A 15107-nucleotide genomic window follows, 5' to 3' on the forward strand; every position below is an offset into this window, starting at 1 on the left:
TGACGGACAAAATCTCCCAACTTTTTTATTTAATGACCCAATGCAGGCTGTCTACCGTCAAAAATGAACTGTAAAAAATATGTCATTAGTTTTTCGTTTAACTAACCAATATTGGTACAATCATCAATCAATTAATGTAAACATTAAGAAATAATAACGAATTATTAGAATAAACGTAAAATCTTTTTAAAATAAATTATACTGGTCTAGTTAATTTTATCTCATATGTGTTCTAAAGATTTGAGAGTTTCGCATTGAGACATAGAATTATGGGAAACACATGACCAGCACCAAAGTAGTGTTTTCTAAGCTTCAAAACCTATTCTTTCCGAACATACCGCTAATTTTGCACGAACTAAAGTGTTTTGGCAATATTCGCTTTTAACTCATAAATACATTATTTATGCACAACCTCAACGCACGTCAGTACTTTTGTGGAACATGACTGACTTTTATTTTATTTTTAACAGGAGCTTCCGGGTTAGTTCTGATTTCTGGCGGTTTGTTTTGAACGTCTAAAACCCAGAATTGTAACATTTAGCCAATATTGTTTTGTACACGATGGACGAACAAGCCAGATCTGTTTTAAATCGGGTAATTCGCAGAATACCGAACAAAAATATAAAAAATCTTCTGAGTAAATGGAATTGTTTATCAGCAGACCAGCTGCTAGCTTTGGATTACACGAAGCCTAAACGGATGATAGTTGAACATATAATCGACTGCTGCGAGGTAACGAATTAATTTTAAGTTTAGAATTTATATTTCAACCGTTTGTGTAGGACAGAATTCATAAAATGGCTTCCTAACTTTACCGTCTTTAAGTTAGTAACTGTTACTGGCTTGACATCATGAATAATTGTTTTCATTGTCAGAAAATGTATGAAAGGTAAATGTTACCAAGTAAAGCTATATATATATATATATATATATATATATATATATATATATATATATATATATATATGCATGGAAGTACTCATATATAAGCAATTCCATGCAAATGTATATATATATATATATATATATATATGCATGGAAGTACTCATATATAAGCAATTCCATGCAAATGTATATATATATTTGCATGGAATTGCTCATATATAAGCAATTCCATGCAAATGTCAACCTTGCCATGAAAAAAAATTACGTTTTCACCAAAATACGGAAATTTTGAGTAGGCTTGTGTTTTACAGTACATTAGAAATACTCAAATTTATCTGTCAGTGTTTTCAAACTATTATGTTTAATTTACCAAAGTCACACAAGTGGCAATTTCACATCTGTCACATCCATAACGAAACTTTTTCCTCATAAATGCAAAAATAAAAAATAAAGTCAATCATGCTTGTTTTATAGAGAGACAACTCTTATCCTTTTGATTAGCATTGTTTCTTTTGCGTTGTGCAGTTTAATTCACAGAATTTCTACAAAGTATGTTGTATACTGTAAACTGGCAGACTTTTTTTTGTCACATTCATAACGCATGTTTATTTCCCACATTTAAATTACAAAACGTTTACAAATTGATATTTTTCTGGTCCCTTAACTCTGTGGTCAGTTGTTCTAAAAAATTTAAACAAAAGTTTCAATATGATATTAACATATGCTATTTATCGTGAATTTATGTTTTGAGTTTTTAACGCAAATGTCACATCCATAACGCTGGAATTGCTCATATATATATATATATATATATATATATATATATATATATATATATATATATATATATATATATATATATATAATTCCAGCGTTATGGATGTATTTATGGATGAATTATGGAAATTATGGATGAATTTATGTTTTGAGTTTTTACCGCAAATGTCACATCCATAACGCTGAAATTGCTCATATATATATATATATATATATATATATATATATATATATATATAAATAATTCCAGCGTTATGGATGTGACATTTGCGGTAAAAACTCAAAACATAAATTCACGAAAATAGCATATGTTAATATTATATTGAAACTTTTGTTTATATTTTCCAGAACAACTGACCACAGAGTTAAGGGACCAGAAAAATATCAATCTGTAAACATGTTTTGTAATTTAAATGTGGGAAATAAACATGCGTTATGGATGTGACAAAAAAAAGTCTGCCAGTTTGCAGTATACAACATACTTTGTAGAAATTCTGTGAATTAAACTGCACAATCCAAAAGAAACAATGATAATCAAAAGGATATGAGTTGGCTCTCTATAAAACAAAAATGATTGGTTTTGTTTTATTTAATATTTTCACATTTAAGAGGAAAAAGTGTCATTGTGGATGTGACATCTCTCCGTTATGGATATGACAGATGTGAAATTGCCACTTGTGTGACTTTGGTAAACTAAATAGAATAGTTTGAAAACATTGACAGATGCATTTTTGAGTTTTAAAGCATTGTAAAATACTTGCTTACACAAAAAAAAACCCAGAAACGGTTTTGCTATTTTAGTGAAAACTTTACAGAATTGCTCTCACATATAGTGGTTTTAAAAGAAAGGCTGTACAATAGGGCACTTTTAGAGGATATATGTTTGCTGCTCCTGTTGTTGTAAAGATCTATTTGAGGTCCTAGCTAGTTCAGTTTAGTTTGTCCCAATTCTATGTTTTGGTTACCCTGGTTATCTCAGCTACTCCACAATACCATTGCAACAGAGTGATTAAATTCAAGCTGCCTTCGTGTAACCTAAAAGCCAAGACTGGTGTAAACTAAACTGAAACTTAACTGGCTAGCCAGATAATCCAGCTTCAGGGTATAGATCCCCAGTCACAAGTAAATTATCAAATTTTAATGTTTAGGTAAACCTTCTCTTTAAGTTTTAAGTTACCTGCAAATGAGAAAATATCTATAAATTACACACCATCTAGTCAGAGCTTCTTTCTTCAAATGGACACAAATGAAAATATATTTTGAAGAATATTGGAATTCCATGGTTTTTATTGTTTGTTTTTGCCTACTATGGAAGTCATTGGCTGCCTTTTTTGCTTTTATTCTTAAAAATATATTCTTTAGTGTTTGTCAGAAAATTTAAACCCATTAAAGATTTGAACTTTTGAAAGATGAATCAATCATTACTACGTTTTTTAAAATATATTATTATTATTTTGGGTGATCGCTCCATTTAAGGTATACATAATTTTAATGTGTAAATCTCTTTTTTTATGTGTTGTAGAACAGCAGCCTTAACCTGAAGCACATCACAAATTTGGAAATGATCAGTGAGTCAATGGCCTAGCTTTCTATTATTTATTGATTGAAACATTTTTTTGAATTTCAAAGTATTTTCAATAATTAATTGCCTGAATTTTTTCTCCCATTAGATCATATAGACAACCCTGATCAGGGCACTTGGTATGCTTGTCAGCTTACTGATGCACAGGGTAAGGGGGCTTAATTTTATTTCATTGTTAAATTAAAGGGGTCATGAAATGAGATATCGATTGTCCATGATTGCGTACTTGTCTCAAAGAATAAGATTAGTGTCTTGATACTTAGTTAATATGTTATACCTAATAATCAGTTCTACATCATTGAAAGTTTGGCTCTGCCCACTGGTTCGCTCATAAGAGGTCAAGTACAGAGAAATTCATATAATAAAATTTCAGGGAAGCTTTAAAGGATTACAAGGCATGTGCAGTGTCTTTGTGATCCTAACACTGTTACACCATAGAAGAACATTTGTAGTTGTAGATCGCATAAAACTGTTCATTTGTTTTCTTGCTTTTATTAAAGTTTTTTGTTAAACAAGAACGTTTCTGAGAGACTTATAATAAAAGATGATGCATTACTGACTATGTTGGATTTGACTGTAATGTTTGTGTAACACAAATGTAACAAACAATATTAAGAGTAATGAAAACGAGTTATTAAGAGTAATGGGAAAATCTTGATTGGATTATAAATTGGCTTTTCATTAAATTTTTTAATGCAGTTCATGACTTCTTTAATTGATAAAGCAGTGTATAGTAAAATCATCACCTGAATGTTGTTGTTTTTTCTTCACAGATGATGCAGTTTGTGTAGAGCTGACACAGTTTAAAGAACAGTTTAAAGCACACTTGCATGGGGTCATTCGACATGTAATTATACTTCACAAACTTCATTTGTCGTTTAATTCCAGCTCAACTATTTTAATTTTAATTATTCAAAGTGACAATACATATATTTACAGTGTTGATTAACATCTTTTGATTTTGTGTTTTAAGATTTCCATTAAAATGAAGAAACACGAGGATGATGCTATATGGATTCGAATTGCCTGGGGAGACAATTTTAGTAAACCCAACCACCTTAAACCAACATATGTTGTTCACCACCTGCACACTTCCTACGTGTTTATTTCAAACCTCATGGCCAAACACAAAATCTTCTTATGTCAGGTGATTATTATTATTTTTTTCATCTTCAGGAGACTTATTTGGAGTAAGATACTACTTTAAAATTATTTCAGTTCTAATTAAATAATCAGAGACTATTTTTCCACGCACACAAAAAATCTAATCTATTTTAATATTCATTTTAATTTTATTCACATTCCCAGGCACTAGTAGTAGCCACAAGACATGGCTCTATAAAAGATGGTCACCTGAGTACCAGGAGTCTCACTGCAATGAGGGACTTGCTTCTGAGACGTTATCAACAGGTAACCTATAAATAAGAGTTATCCAACTGTCAGCTTGTGGGTCAAATGCAGTCCTTAAATGGAATTTATTGTTGGATGAATATATTAAGTAGACTTGTTCACTTAATAAAATTGTTGAATTACAAAAAAAATATATCGAAATATTAAATTATGCATGTTTTGCTTATGTCCGTGTAAATGAGCAAGAAAGTTTTGGCTACTGGACATAAGCATGCTACATCACTTGTAATTTGCTGATTTAAAATGCAATTGGTTTAAAATCATTTAAATACTAGAAGACTTGTAAGGACTTGGTTTTTTTAAACTTGCACACAGATTCTGAACACATCTCTTTACATTCTGTACTTTCACATTTTAAGTGAAAGTAAAGAATGTATGATTGTATTGGGTTAGAGACTGGAATATAGATATAGTCTAAATATTAGGTGTGTGATAAAAACTAAAGTTAGTTATTTTAAAATGTCTGGGGAAAATAAGGTTGAAAAGAACAGTTTTCTTTTTTTATTACACAATATATTTTTTTTTTTATGAAACATTTAAAATATTTTGGAACAGTAACCATGTCAGGCTAAATAATCAAAATAAATCATTGACTTCTGCTGTCTTCATTAGTTTCAAAAACACCGTTTTTTTTCACTTAAAAAAGTGTTTTATTATATATATATATATATATATATATATATATATATATATATATATATATATATATATATATATATATATATATATATATATATATATTTATTTATTTATTTATTTATTTATTTATTTATTTTTTTGTGGTTTTGAAACCTTTACTTTTCCAAACTGCGGTAAACCTTGAAACTGATTATCATCCCATGTCTATATTTATAAATTCTTACAGCTGAATAATACTGTTGACCCTAATGGAAAACATCTAACTTGTGTCTTTGTTTAAATTTTTATATCCATATGTTGCTTGTCATTTATTTAAAGGTATTTATTTTAATTTCACTGTTCACTTGTCTCTAGTTTTTGATGTCTGATTCTAGCTTTGATATCAAAATCGAAACAAGAATTTTGAAATTTCACAAGTATTTATAGGATTAGTTTAATTACAAGAATAAACACTTCCTGATAATTTACTCACCATTTTGTCATCCAAGATGTTTGTTTATTTATTTTCTCAGTTGTAAAGAAATGAAGGGTTTTTCTCCATATAGTGGACTCCTGTGCTGATGTTAGATTGATCGTTCTTTGATATTTCTTTGTTTGTTTGTTTCTTAGGTTTTTCCAAGTGTTCAGGCAAAGATACAACAGGAAAGAGACAGTCCTCCATTGCGTATGTACATGTTTTTATGTTTGTCTTTTACACGTTGATAACGAAAGTGAATAATGTATCAGTACATATTAATCCTATAGACCATTTTAATAGATCTTTATTGTATTTATAATATATGAATTATGCTCAGTCAAAAAGAGATCTTCTTAGAACCAAAACTTTATACTATTAGTGTACCACAACTTATACTATTTATACTACAAAAAGGCATATAATTAGTGTAAAATATAGTATAAATAAAACTTACAATAATGGCATAGGTTTTGAGGGGAAAGTCATTTTAGGCCATAGTCTTCAAAAACTAAGATGGATTTCTAGCAGTGCTTAACTAATGTTAAAACTAACCTTTTGAATGTTTAAAAATTACATTAGAAAGACAATTAATAAGGGACTATACCATCAATGCAGTAATCAGTATTCAGTTATTATCTTATTTTCTTTCTATATATTTAATAGTGTTCATTTTGAGTAGCAAACATCATTTGAATTATATACAGTTTCATGCTACACTTTTGATTCCTTTTAATCTAAATTATAAATGTATACGCAATTTCTTTGTCTTTTTACAGATCCCTGTATTGGAAAGGAACACGGTGACCATGAAGAGATGAGACATCAGATGGCCTGTGAGGCATTTGGACATGGACCTACACCAAAGTTAGAAACGGCAGTATATAAAGTATGTCAGCCTCTGTGATTATTATATTGTTGTTTGTTTCATGAAATGCCTTGTTTAATTTGAGTCAAACACACACACACACACACACACACACACATCTAAACAAGCCTTTTAATGTTCATAAATCGGGGTTGCCACAGGTTCTTAAAATGTTCAAAATTAAAATATTTGGGCTCTAGAAAATATTGTGTTGTAGGTCTTAATTTTTCCTGTGTCAATGCAACACCACAACTATTGGTCACTGATATTCTCCCACAGTGCTTGAAAATGTGTTTTTGTGCTGTTATTGATTCTGTGGTTTTCTTACTCTTTTCTTTTGCTAGTCCAAATGTTTTTCCAACATTTGGACTAGCAAAAGAAAGGAGTAAGAAAACCACAGAATTGTGGTTTAGCTATATTATGACTCCAAATGAGATCAGCATTTTGATATATGTGTCAATACAAAGCTGAAACCTTGATAAATGGGTTTTATATGGATCCTCTGTTTTCCCTCAGCTTGAGACGAGGTACAGAGGAAATGGCAACCTCACAGTTAGTGACAGAGAGGAGTTCTTCAGAGGAGTAGTCAGGTTCTCCAGCAGCAGTCTGCTAGAGTCCTTACGCAACTGTGTCTCTTCAGGTGAGTGTCCTTTTAGTGCTGTGAACACCAAGTCAGCCTTAGCTAGCTCTGATAAAAAACAACTGTGTTGTCAGCTCGTGTCTAGAACCAAAAAGCTGCTTGTGAGCTAGTGTTGTCAACTTCGGGAACCAATCGCTACTGAGATTTTAAACATGTTCATTTCCTGCAAACATTTGAGCGCATTCTTAAACACTGCTAATTGGCCATTGTGTTTACCTCCTCAAAAAAAAATGTCTGTGATTGGCCGTAAAGTTCATCAGTTTACCACTCTTCACCGCTGTTCAGTGAGTGCAAACACAAATACAAGGAATGAAGTATTTCAAAGTCCATTAGCGGATCGCACGCATGTCAGCTCATTGACACACCAGCTGATTTGGCCAACACTACTTTGAAAAGCTCCAGGGTCCCTGTATCAGCAGCGATGAGGATTGGTGAACCGATGACCTTTATGGTCAATCACAGTTATTTCTTATTTCAGGAATTTTTTTTTTTGGATGAACTATTCTTTTAAACTCATAATGTAACATACAGTGCATCTGGAAAGTATTCATAGCGCTTCACTTTTTCTATATTTTTATGCTACAGCTTTATTCCAAAATGGATTAAATTCATTAATTTCCTCAAAATTCTACACACAATACCCCATAAAGATTTTTTGAAATTGTTGCACATTTATTAAAAATACAAAAATAACAGAAAAATCACATGTCCATAAGTATTCACATCCTTTGCTCAATACTTTGTTGATTCAACTTTGGCAGCAATTACAGCCTCAAATCTTTTTGAATATGATGCCACATCCTTGGCACACCTTTGGGATTTTTTTGCCCATTCTTCTTTGCAGTACCTCTCAAGCTCTATCAGGTTGCGTGGGAAGCAATGGTGTACAGCCATTTTCCGATCTCTCCAGAGATGTTTAATAGGATTTAGGTCTGGGCTCTGGCTCTGGCCACTCAGGGGCATTCACCGAGTTGTTGTGAAGCCACTCCATTGATATTTTGGAGGTGTGCTTTGAGTCATTGTCCTGCTTAAAGACGAACCGTCACCCCAGTCTGAGGTCAAGAGCACTATTAGGCAGGTTTTCATTCAGGATGTCTCTGTACACTGCTGCATTCATCTTTCCCTCTATCCTGACTAGTCTTCCAGTTCCTGCTGCTGAAAAACATCCCCACATCATGATGCTGCCACCACCATGCTTCACTGTAGGGATGGTTTTAGCCTGGTGATGAGCGGTGCCTGGTTTTCTCCAAACGTAACGCCTAGCATTCACTCAAAAGAGTTCAATTTTAGTCTCATCAGACCAGAGAATTTTGTTTCTTATGGTCTGAGAGTCCTTCAGATGCCTTTTGGCAAATTCCAGGCAGGGAGTGGCTTCTGCCTGGCCACTCTACCATAAAGACCTGATTGGTGGATTGCTGCACAGATTGTTGTCCTTCTGTAAGTTTCTCCTTTCTCCACAGAAGAACGTAGGAGCTCAGATAGAGTGACCATTGGGTTATTGATCACCTCCCTGACTAAGGCCCTTAGATGGCACTCAGCTTAGATGGCCGACCAGCTCTAGGAAGAGTCCTGGTGGTTCCAAAGATCTTCCACTTACAGATGATGGAGGCCATTGTGCTCATTTAAACTTTCAGAGCAGCAGAAATTTTTATCTGTAACCTTCCCCAGCCTTGTGCCTCAAGACAATCCTGTCTCGGAGGTCTACAGACAATTCCTTTGTCTTCATGCTTGGTTTGTGCTTTGACATGAACTGTCAACCCTGGGACATTATATAGACAGGTGTATGCCTTTTCAAATCATGTACAATCAACTGAATTTACCACAGGTGAACTCCAATTAAGCTGCTGAAATATCTCAAGAATGATCAGTGAAAACAGAATATACCTGAGCTCAATTCAGAGGTTCATGGCAAAGCTCTATGAAAACTTTCTGGATGCACTGTATGTCATGTCACTTGAGCCTGGTGTGGAAAATATTTAATTTTACATAACACTCTTAATCCATCATCTTGGTTGTTGTGCAGCCTAGTTTAAGGATTGCAATATGATTTAAGTTCCTGATAACGCAAATACCTCCCTTATTTGGCCAGAGTGAATGCGAGTGTATGGGTGTTTCCCAGTGCTGGGTTATGGCTGGTAGGGGATCTGCCAAATAAAATGTATGCTAGAGTAATTTGCTTAGTCTAAGCTGAAGGATAGTGAGTGAGTGAGTGAGTGAGTGAGTGAGTGAGTGAGTGAGTGAGTGAGTGAGTGAGTGAGTGAGTGAGTGAGTGCTGATTGTAATAGAAATGCTAGAGGCTTGAGATGCATTGATGATTGTTTCTGTTTATGTTTAAATAGGTCATGAACTGCATTATGCAGTATAAAGGGTTCATGAACTAAACATTTCTTCTGCATTTATTTTTGACAGCATTTGCTTGATGTGTGATATAAATGAAAACAAGGTGGGGCATTTGGATAAATTCTGGACAATTGATTATTCCAAGAATATCAAAATCAACTGTAAGCAGTAGATCTTTCTCATATCCAGCACAGAGTGCTGGTTTGGTATTCGCATTAACTTGATCTTGACTTGGTATTTGTCTTCTGATATTGACTTCTGATATTGGTCTTGTCTGTAACATAACATATCGAACCAGTTCCCTTCTGTCATACACTAGACTATAGATACAGGTTCTACATTTTCTTCTCCACTGCAGCCATTAAAGTGTTTCTTTTTCTTTCTGCAGGTATGGCTGAAGGTCCAGTCACTCCACTGCTCTCTGCTATCACTCGGAGAGGAAGGAATTCTTTTGTTATTACAGACAAAGGCCCTGGTGTTTCCAGCCAAGCATCAGCACCAAGAGCCTGATGACAATTGTACTGCAGAGAAAGATCAGTCGAAGCAGATGGACACGATCATGTATTGAGCAGCCTGAGTTATCTGAAACAGCTGGAATGATCTATGACCCAGCAAGGATAACCTATTTTTTTACAATTAACCACATAAATGCAGCATGTATTATTTTTTAAGTGTCATTATTGCATGATTTTAAATAAACATTTTAACAAGGAAAAAAATATAAACATTTCTTTCTAAAAACGTAATTTTATAATGATAATTTTCTCATTTACCACAGAAAAGACTACATTTTCAGTTACACTTTACAATAAGGTTGTGTTAGTTAATGCATTTACTGCAGTATTTGTTCATGTTAATGAAAATACAGTTGTTCATTGTTATTACTAGCATTAACAAGCATCAAGTTGAATGTTAATAATGTATTAGGAAATCTTGAGCTATGATTAATAAATGCTAGAAGTATCGTTCATAATTAGTTCATGTAAGTAAATACATCAACTAATGAAACCTTATTTTAAAGTGTGACCACATAGTGGATAGTTAAATTGTGCATAATTAGGTTAATTGCCCTATCATGTAATTAATTAGATTAAATATCTAGTCACTTGAGAGCCCATTATATACATATTTTTTACACTTTTAATTGGCCCTAATTCAGACAAAATGCAAACATGCAATAAGTACTGGTTGACAGGATTGTCTATGTTAAATATTTTTATTTAATGCTATAATTTCTAATCATAAATTTTGTAATCAGGAATATTCAAAATATCTTCTTTTTGTGTTCAACAGAAGAAAAAACCCAAACAGGTTTGGAAAAATCGGAAGGAAAGTGAATGATGGCAGAATTTGCATTTTTAGGCAAGTTATCCTTTAAAGAAGTAGTGTTACGTTTGGCATGATCTGATAACCACAGAACACAGTTCGCTTTCTTTCCAGCATCCATTGTCAAGTGTTTGTGTTCCATTTAGACTCGCCTCAAGCCTCAGGTTATTTCTTTCTACTGTGTGATTGTGTCCTTAATGTGCGGGCAGTGTTACCACCAGAAAGCTTGTGATGTCCAATCTTCTTCACCTTTCTACTGCCCTGTTCTCTAAGGCAGCAATATTTTGCACCAGTAATGTGGATATTGGACAATAATGATGCAAAGTTCAGTGAACTATAATCAAAAGCAAACATCTCCACTTACATGTTTAACCTCGAGTCTAAGATCTTGGGAACGAGGAAGAAAGCTGACCAGGCCACATATGGGGTTAAAGGTAGGCTAGAAAGTGCATGTAAACAGCATGTATGTTTGTCCAATATAAGATGTTTTCCTAAAATCCAGCACTACAAGTGTCTGCTTAAAATTACTTGTATGTCTTTGAGTATATGTTTATGTTCAATGTCATGAACTCAAAGTTCACTGTTTCTGGACCTGAATACCACAATAGTATAGGTCAATCAGCCGGTTTCTAGTTAGTTTTCCAATTTTAGCTAGACATCTAAACAGTTTGCCTGAGGCATATCGCATAATTTAAACATTTGGATTAAAAAATGTTCTAAAATAGTCTCCTGGATCAGTTTTACCCTAGAAACATCTATACCCAGAACATGTTTGGCTGTCTGGTGTAAAGCCATTTTTTAATAAGGCACATCCGACAACATTCGGGTATATACCTTCTTCTTCTTTAGAAAATCTTGCATGATTTAAATCATTTGTTTGATTATTTTAATGTTGGGGTATTCCTATTTCAGGAGTTTCTAGAGAGTGGATGTCCGCAAGTATTTTAATAATATGGTAAATGATTCAGAGCTCACCCAAAAAATTAAGATTCTGTTATTAAATACTGACCCTCTGTCATCTCAGTGCCCTTAAAACTTTGTTCAACTTCGGAACACAAATTGAAATCTGAGAGCTCCTTCATTCTCCATAGACAGCAATTGTTCCTGAGATGTTCGAAGTCTATAAAAGGGAGCAAAACCATTGTCAAAATGTTCCATGTGTAATCGAAGCTACAAGAATATTTTTTGAGCTCAAAAATTTATAAACAGCTTTTTTACACATTTTAAAACTGTTAATACAAGTAAATGTTTTTGTTTACCAACAAATTTCTGTTTTTTATTCAAATTTTTTCTTCCCTTTTTTCTTTCTTTTTTTATTGAAGCATATAACATGTCTAAAGCATACAGGATTTTTTGATTACATATGTAACAGTCATATAAAACTTAGTCAGTGATGCAGACCATACATTAATTAAATATACTACATTTTATTTATTTATATATATATATATATATATATATATATATATATATATATATATATATATATATATATATATATATATATGGGGAATCCATCATATTTAAATTATTAGATTATATAGATTTTTTTTTTTTTCATTATTAGAGAGGCTTTTATAGCCTTCTTGACCTCAATTACAAGAAACAAGAATTATAAAATATCTTTAAATCTTTACAATAAAAATTAAAGGAGGGAGTAATAGACATCACTTTTGCTTTGTGTATGTTAAACTTCCCTAGAAAAACTATTAACTTCAAAGCATTATTGAATGTATCATAGCCAGTTTTACAATTCAAAAATGAATCATGCATTCGTCAAAGTTAATTATTTTGTAAAATGAATAAAAAAATCAACCCTGAAAACCCTGTTTTCAAAAATCATCAGAAATTTACAAATACAAAATAGATGTAAAAGACTTTCAGGCTCAGTATTATGAAAAGAACCTTGTGGTGAAATGTCTTTTTAAAATGTATTAACTGATATATTGCAGGGATAGTACCTGTGTAATATTTTGAAATGAATTTCTTTTACCTTATTTGGAAGTAAAACATATTACTTGATGACCAAATATCTATAAAAGGTGAAGAAAAATATTGTTTCCATTTCAAAATGGCTTTCGGGAACTACTATTTTGAATTAGACATTTTCTAATATGGAAGTTATTACATTTTTTTTTTATCTAAGATACTGAAATCACCAAGTACAGTTTTTGGAATTTTCTTTAAGACTGACTTATAAGTTAGTTTATTAGTGATGCTTTTCACAATCAAATTATAATCATTATGCAAAAAAAAAAAAAAACAATCCCTGAAGAAGAATTTCTTGATAAGTATAAATCTCACCACTGCTATTTAGTAAATCTAGAACAAAAATAATTCCCTTGTCAAACAAAATCTTTTTTAAATATACTTTTGTTTTTATGCAACACATGTTGGTTATTCCATAGAATGCATGTATTTGGAGAAAAGTTATGCTTAAAGTCAATTTCCCATGCTTCTAATGATTGCTTTTGAAAGTTTGATCATTTAATGGGAAGTTTATTACATTTGTAGTCACAAGAAAGCAAAAAGTGTAATCCACCACATTTTTCAAAGAAAAGATTTGAAATATAAAACTGCAGTGACTTACTTTGGGTAAGGCAGTTTTTAATCCAATTAAAATATATATATATATATATATATATATATATATATATATATATATATATATATATATATATATATATATATATATATATATATATATATATATATATATATATATTAGTTGTAAAATCAAGAACACTGAGTCCACCTTTAGAAAAGGTTCTAATTATTGTTTTTCTTTTTACATATTCTGTCCTATTTCTCCAAATGAACTTAAATAGAGCCCTATCAATCTCTGTACACATTTTTGGGATTCCTTTTTTTCTTTCTAGATTTTTTCTACAATACTATGATGTGGCAAGGGCTAAATCATTAAGTCAATAGTGACATCTTGTGGCCTGACTGAATGCAAGTCAAGAGATGAGTGTGGACATGGGAGGGAAAAACAAAACAAAACGCACAAATGTGAGAAATCCTTTGATTTCCTGAAGATGCATGTTATGCAGAAAACATCAGATTTATATGTGAGGTAAAACAGATCCAAACGCAAAATACAGCATACAGACCACAATAATTAAACTAATTAAAAGTTCAGACACACTTGCAAGCATGAAAATCCTCTGTAAAACATTCTCTTGGTTTGTTTGATTCAGGTTCAAAAATGGAAACCGCCTACATTTAGTTTTGGTTCACAGTGCAAGTCATTTTTAACAGAAGTACTGTCATAAACATTTTAATGATCTTTTGTTTACAGTTTAGTGTTTCCTAAAACTTCACTTCCAACAAACATTTGCAAACAGCATAACATTTTTTTCGCCAATTCAATTAGATCCACTTGTTTGGTAAAGAAAGCAATCTTAATATATCAAATATATCTTAATATAGTATATCCTTGGAAATTTACCATAAAAGATTCCACAAGCAAATAAATTGACTCGATGGGCTTAAAAAATCTGCAGATTTCTGAGCACACAGATTTCGTGTTGGCCTACCTATTGGTCAAATACATATAGAATATAGATGAAATAGAATAACAAATATGTTAAAGTTGCTATAGATCAGGGTAATTCCACCAAATATTCCTTTCTGTTTTGTCTTTTTTTTGTTAAAACATTGGTATTGTGTTGTTTAAAAATTATATGCATGTCTGAAAATATGGCATCTTTTTTATTATTTTGACATTATAGAAAATGTATGCTCCAAATAACAACGTATTTATGTTAAATATAAGAAATGTTATCAGTATAGCTTGCAGAACAAAATAAATATTACATTTTACTCACACACATAACATATATAAATACAAAGGTAAATCATGAGAAACAAGTTAGTGTAGTTAAGTCATGGTAACCTTAGCTTGTTACACTATTTTTTATTTATATTATTTTTGTCTCTTACTATGCTAATAGTAATTTTTGTACATTTTGACTTTAGTTGTCTATACCCTTGTGTAGCCAAGATTGAGTTTAAATATATAATAGTTTTATTAGTAAGATTTACCTTGAATCATTAAGTAGACATTTTTATCCATATCAACATGTAAAAACAACGACTGATTCCCATTTAGTCTAAAAAAGAGTGTATATTATTTAAGAATATATCACTGATTGTTAATGTTAGAAAGTAATAGCAAGTTTAT

General features: G+C 31.8%; 1 protein-coding gene across 1 annotated transcript; it reads left to right on the forward strand.

Moving 5' to 3' along the window:
• The first annotated feature begins 481 nt into the window (after nucleotides 1-481).
• Nucleotides 482-10350, forward strand: cenpn (centromere protein N). The gene is made up of 10 exons (XM_056478452.1): nucleotides 482-732; nucleotides 3185-3230; nucleotides 3333-3392; nucleotides 4018-4091; nucleotides 4218-4391; nucleotides 4553-4654; nucleotides 5903-5957; nucleotides 6527-6636; nucleotides 7132-7255; nucleotides 9984-10350. Exons 1-10 carry the CDS (start codon nucleotides 562-564, stop codon nucleotides 10103-10105), a joined length of 1038 nt encoding a protein of 345 aa, XP_056334427.1. The 5' UTR covers nucleotides 482-561; the 3' UTR covers nucleotides 10106-10350.
• The last annotated feature ends 4757 nt before the right edge of the window (nucleotides 10351-15107 follow it).

Source organism: Danio aesculapii, chromosome 18, assembly GCF_903798145.1.
Source record: "Danio aesculapii chromosome 18, fDanAes4.1, whole genome shotgun sequence".
NCBI classification, from domain to species: domain Eukaryota; kingdom Metazoa; phylum Chordata; class Actinopteri; order Cypriniformes; family Danionidae; genus Danio; species Danio aesculapii.

Excerpts from the sequence above, each read along its gene's own strand:
- cenpn (XM_056478452.1), top strand. The coding sequence starts at position 562 with ATGGACGAACAAGCCAGATCTGTTTTAAATCGGGTAATTCGCAGAATA. Across the intron at positions 733-3,184 it reads ATATAATCGACTGCTGCGAG|AACAGCAGCCTTAACCTGAA; the intron begins GTAACGAATTAA and ends TATGTGTTGTAG. Across the intron at positions 4,092-4,217 it reads TGCATGGGGTCATTCGACAT|ATTTCCATTAAAATGAAGAA; the intron begins GTAATTATACTT and ends TTGTGTTTTAAG.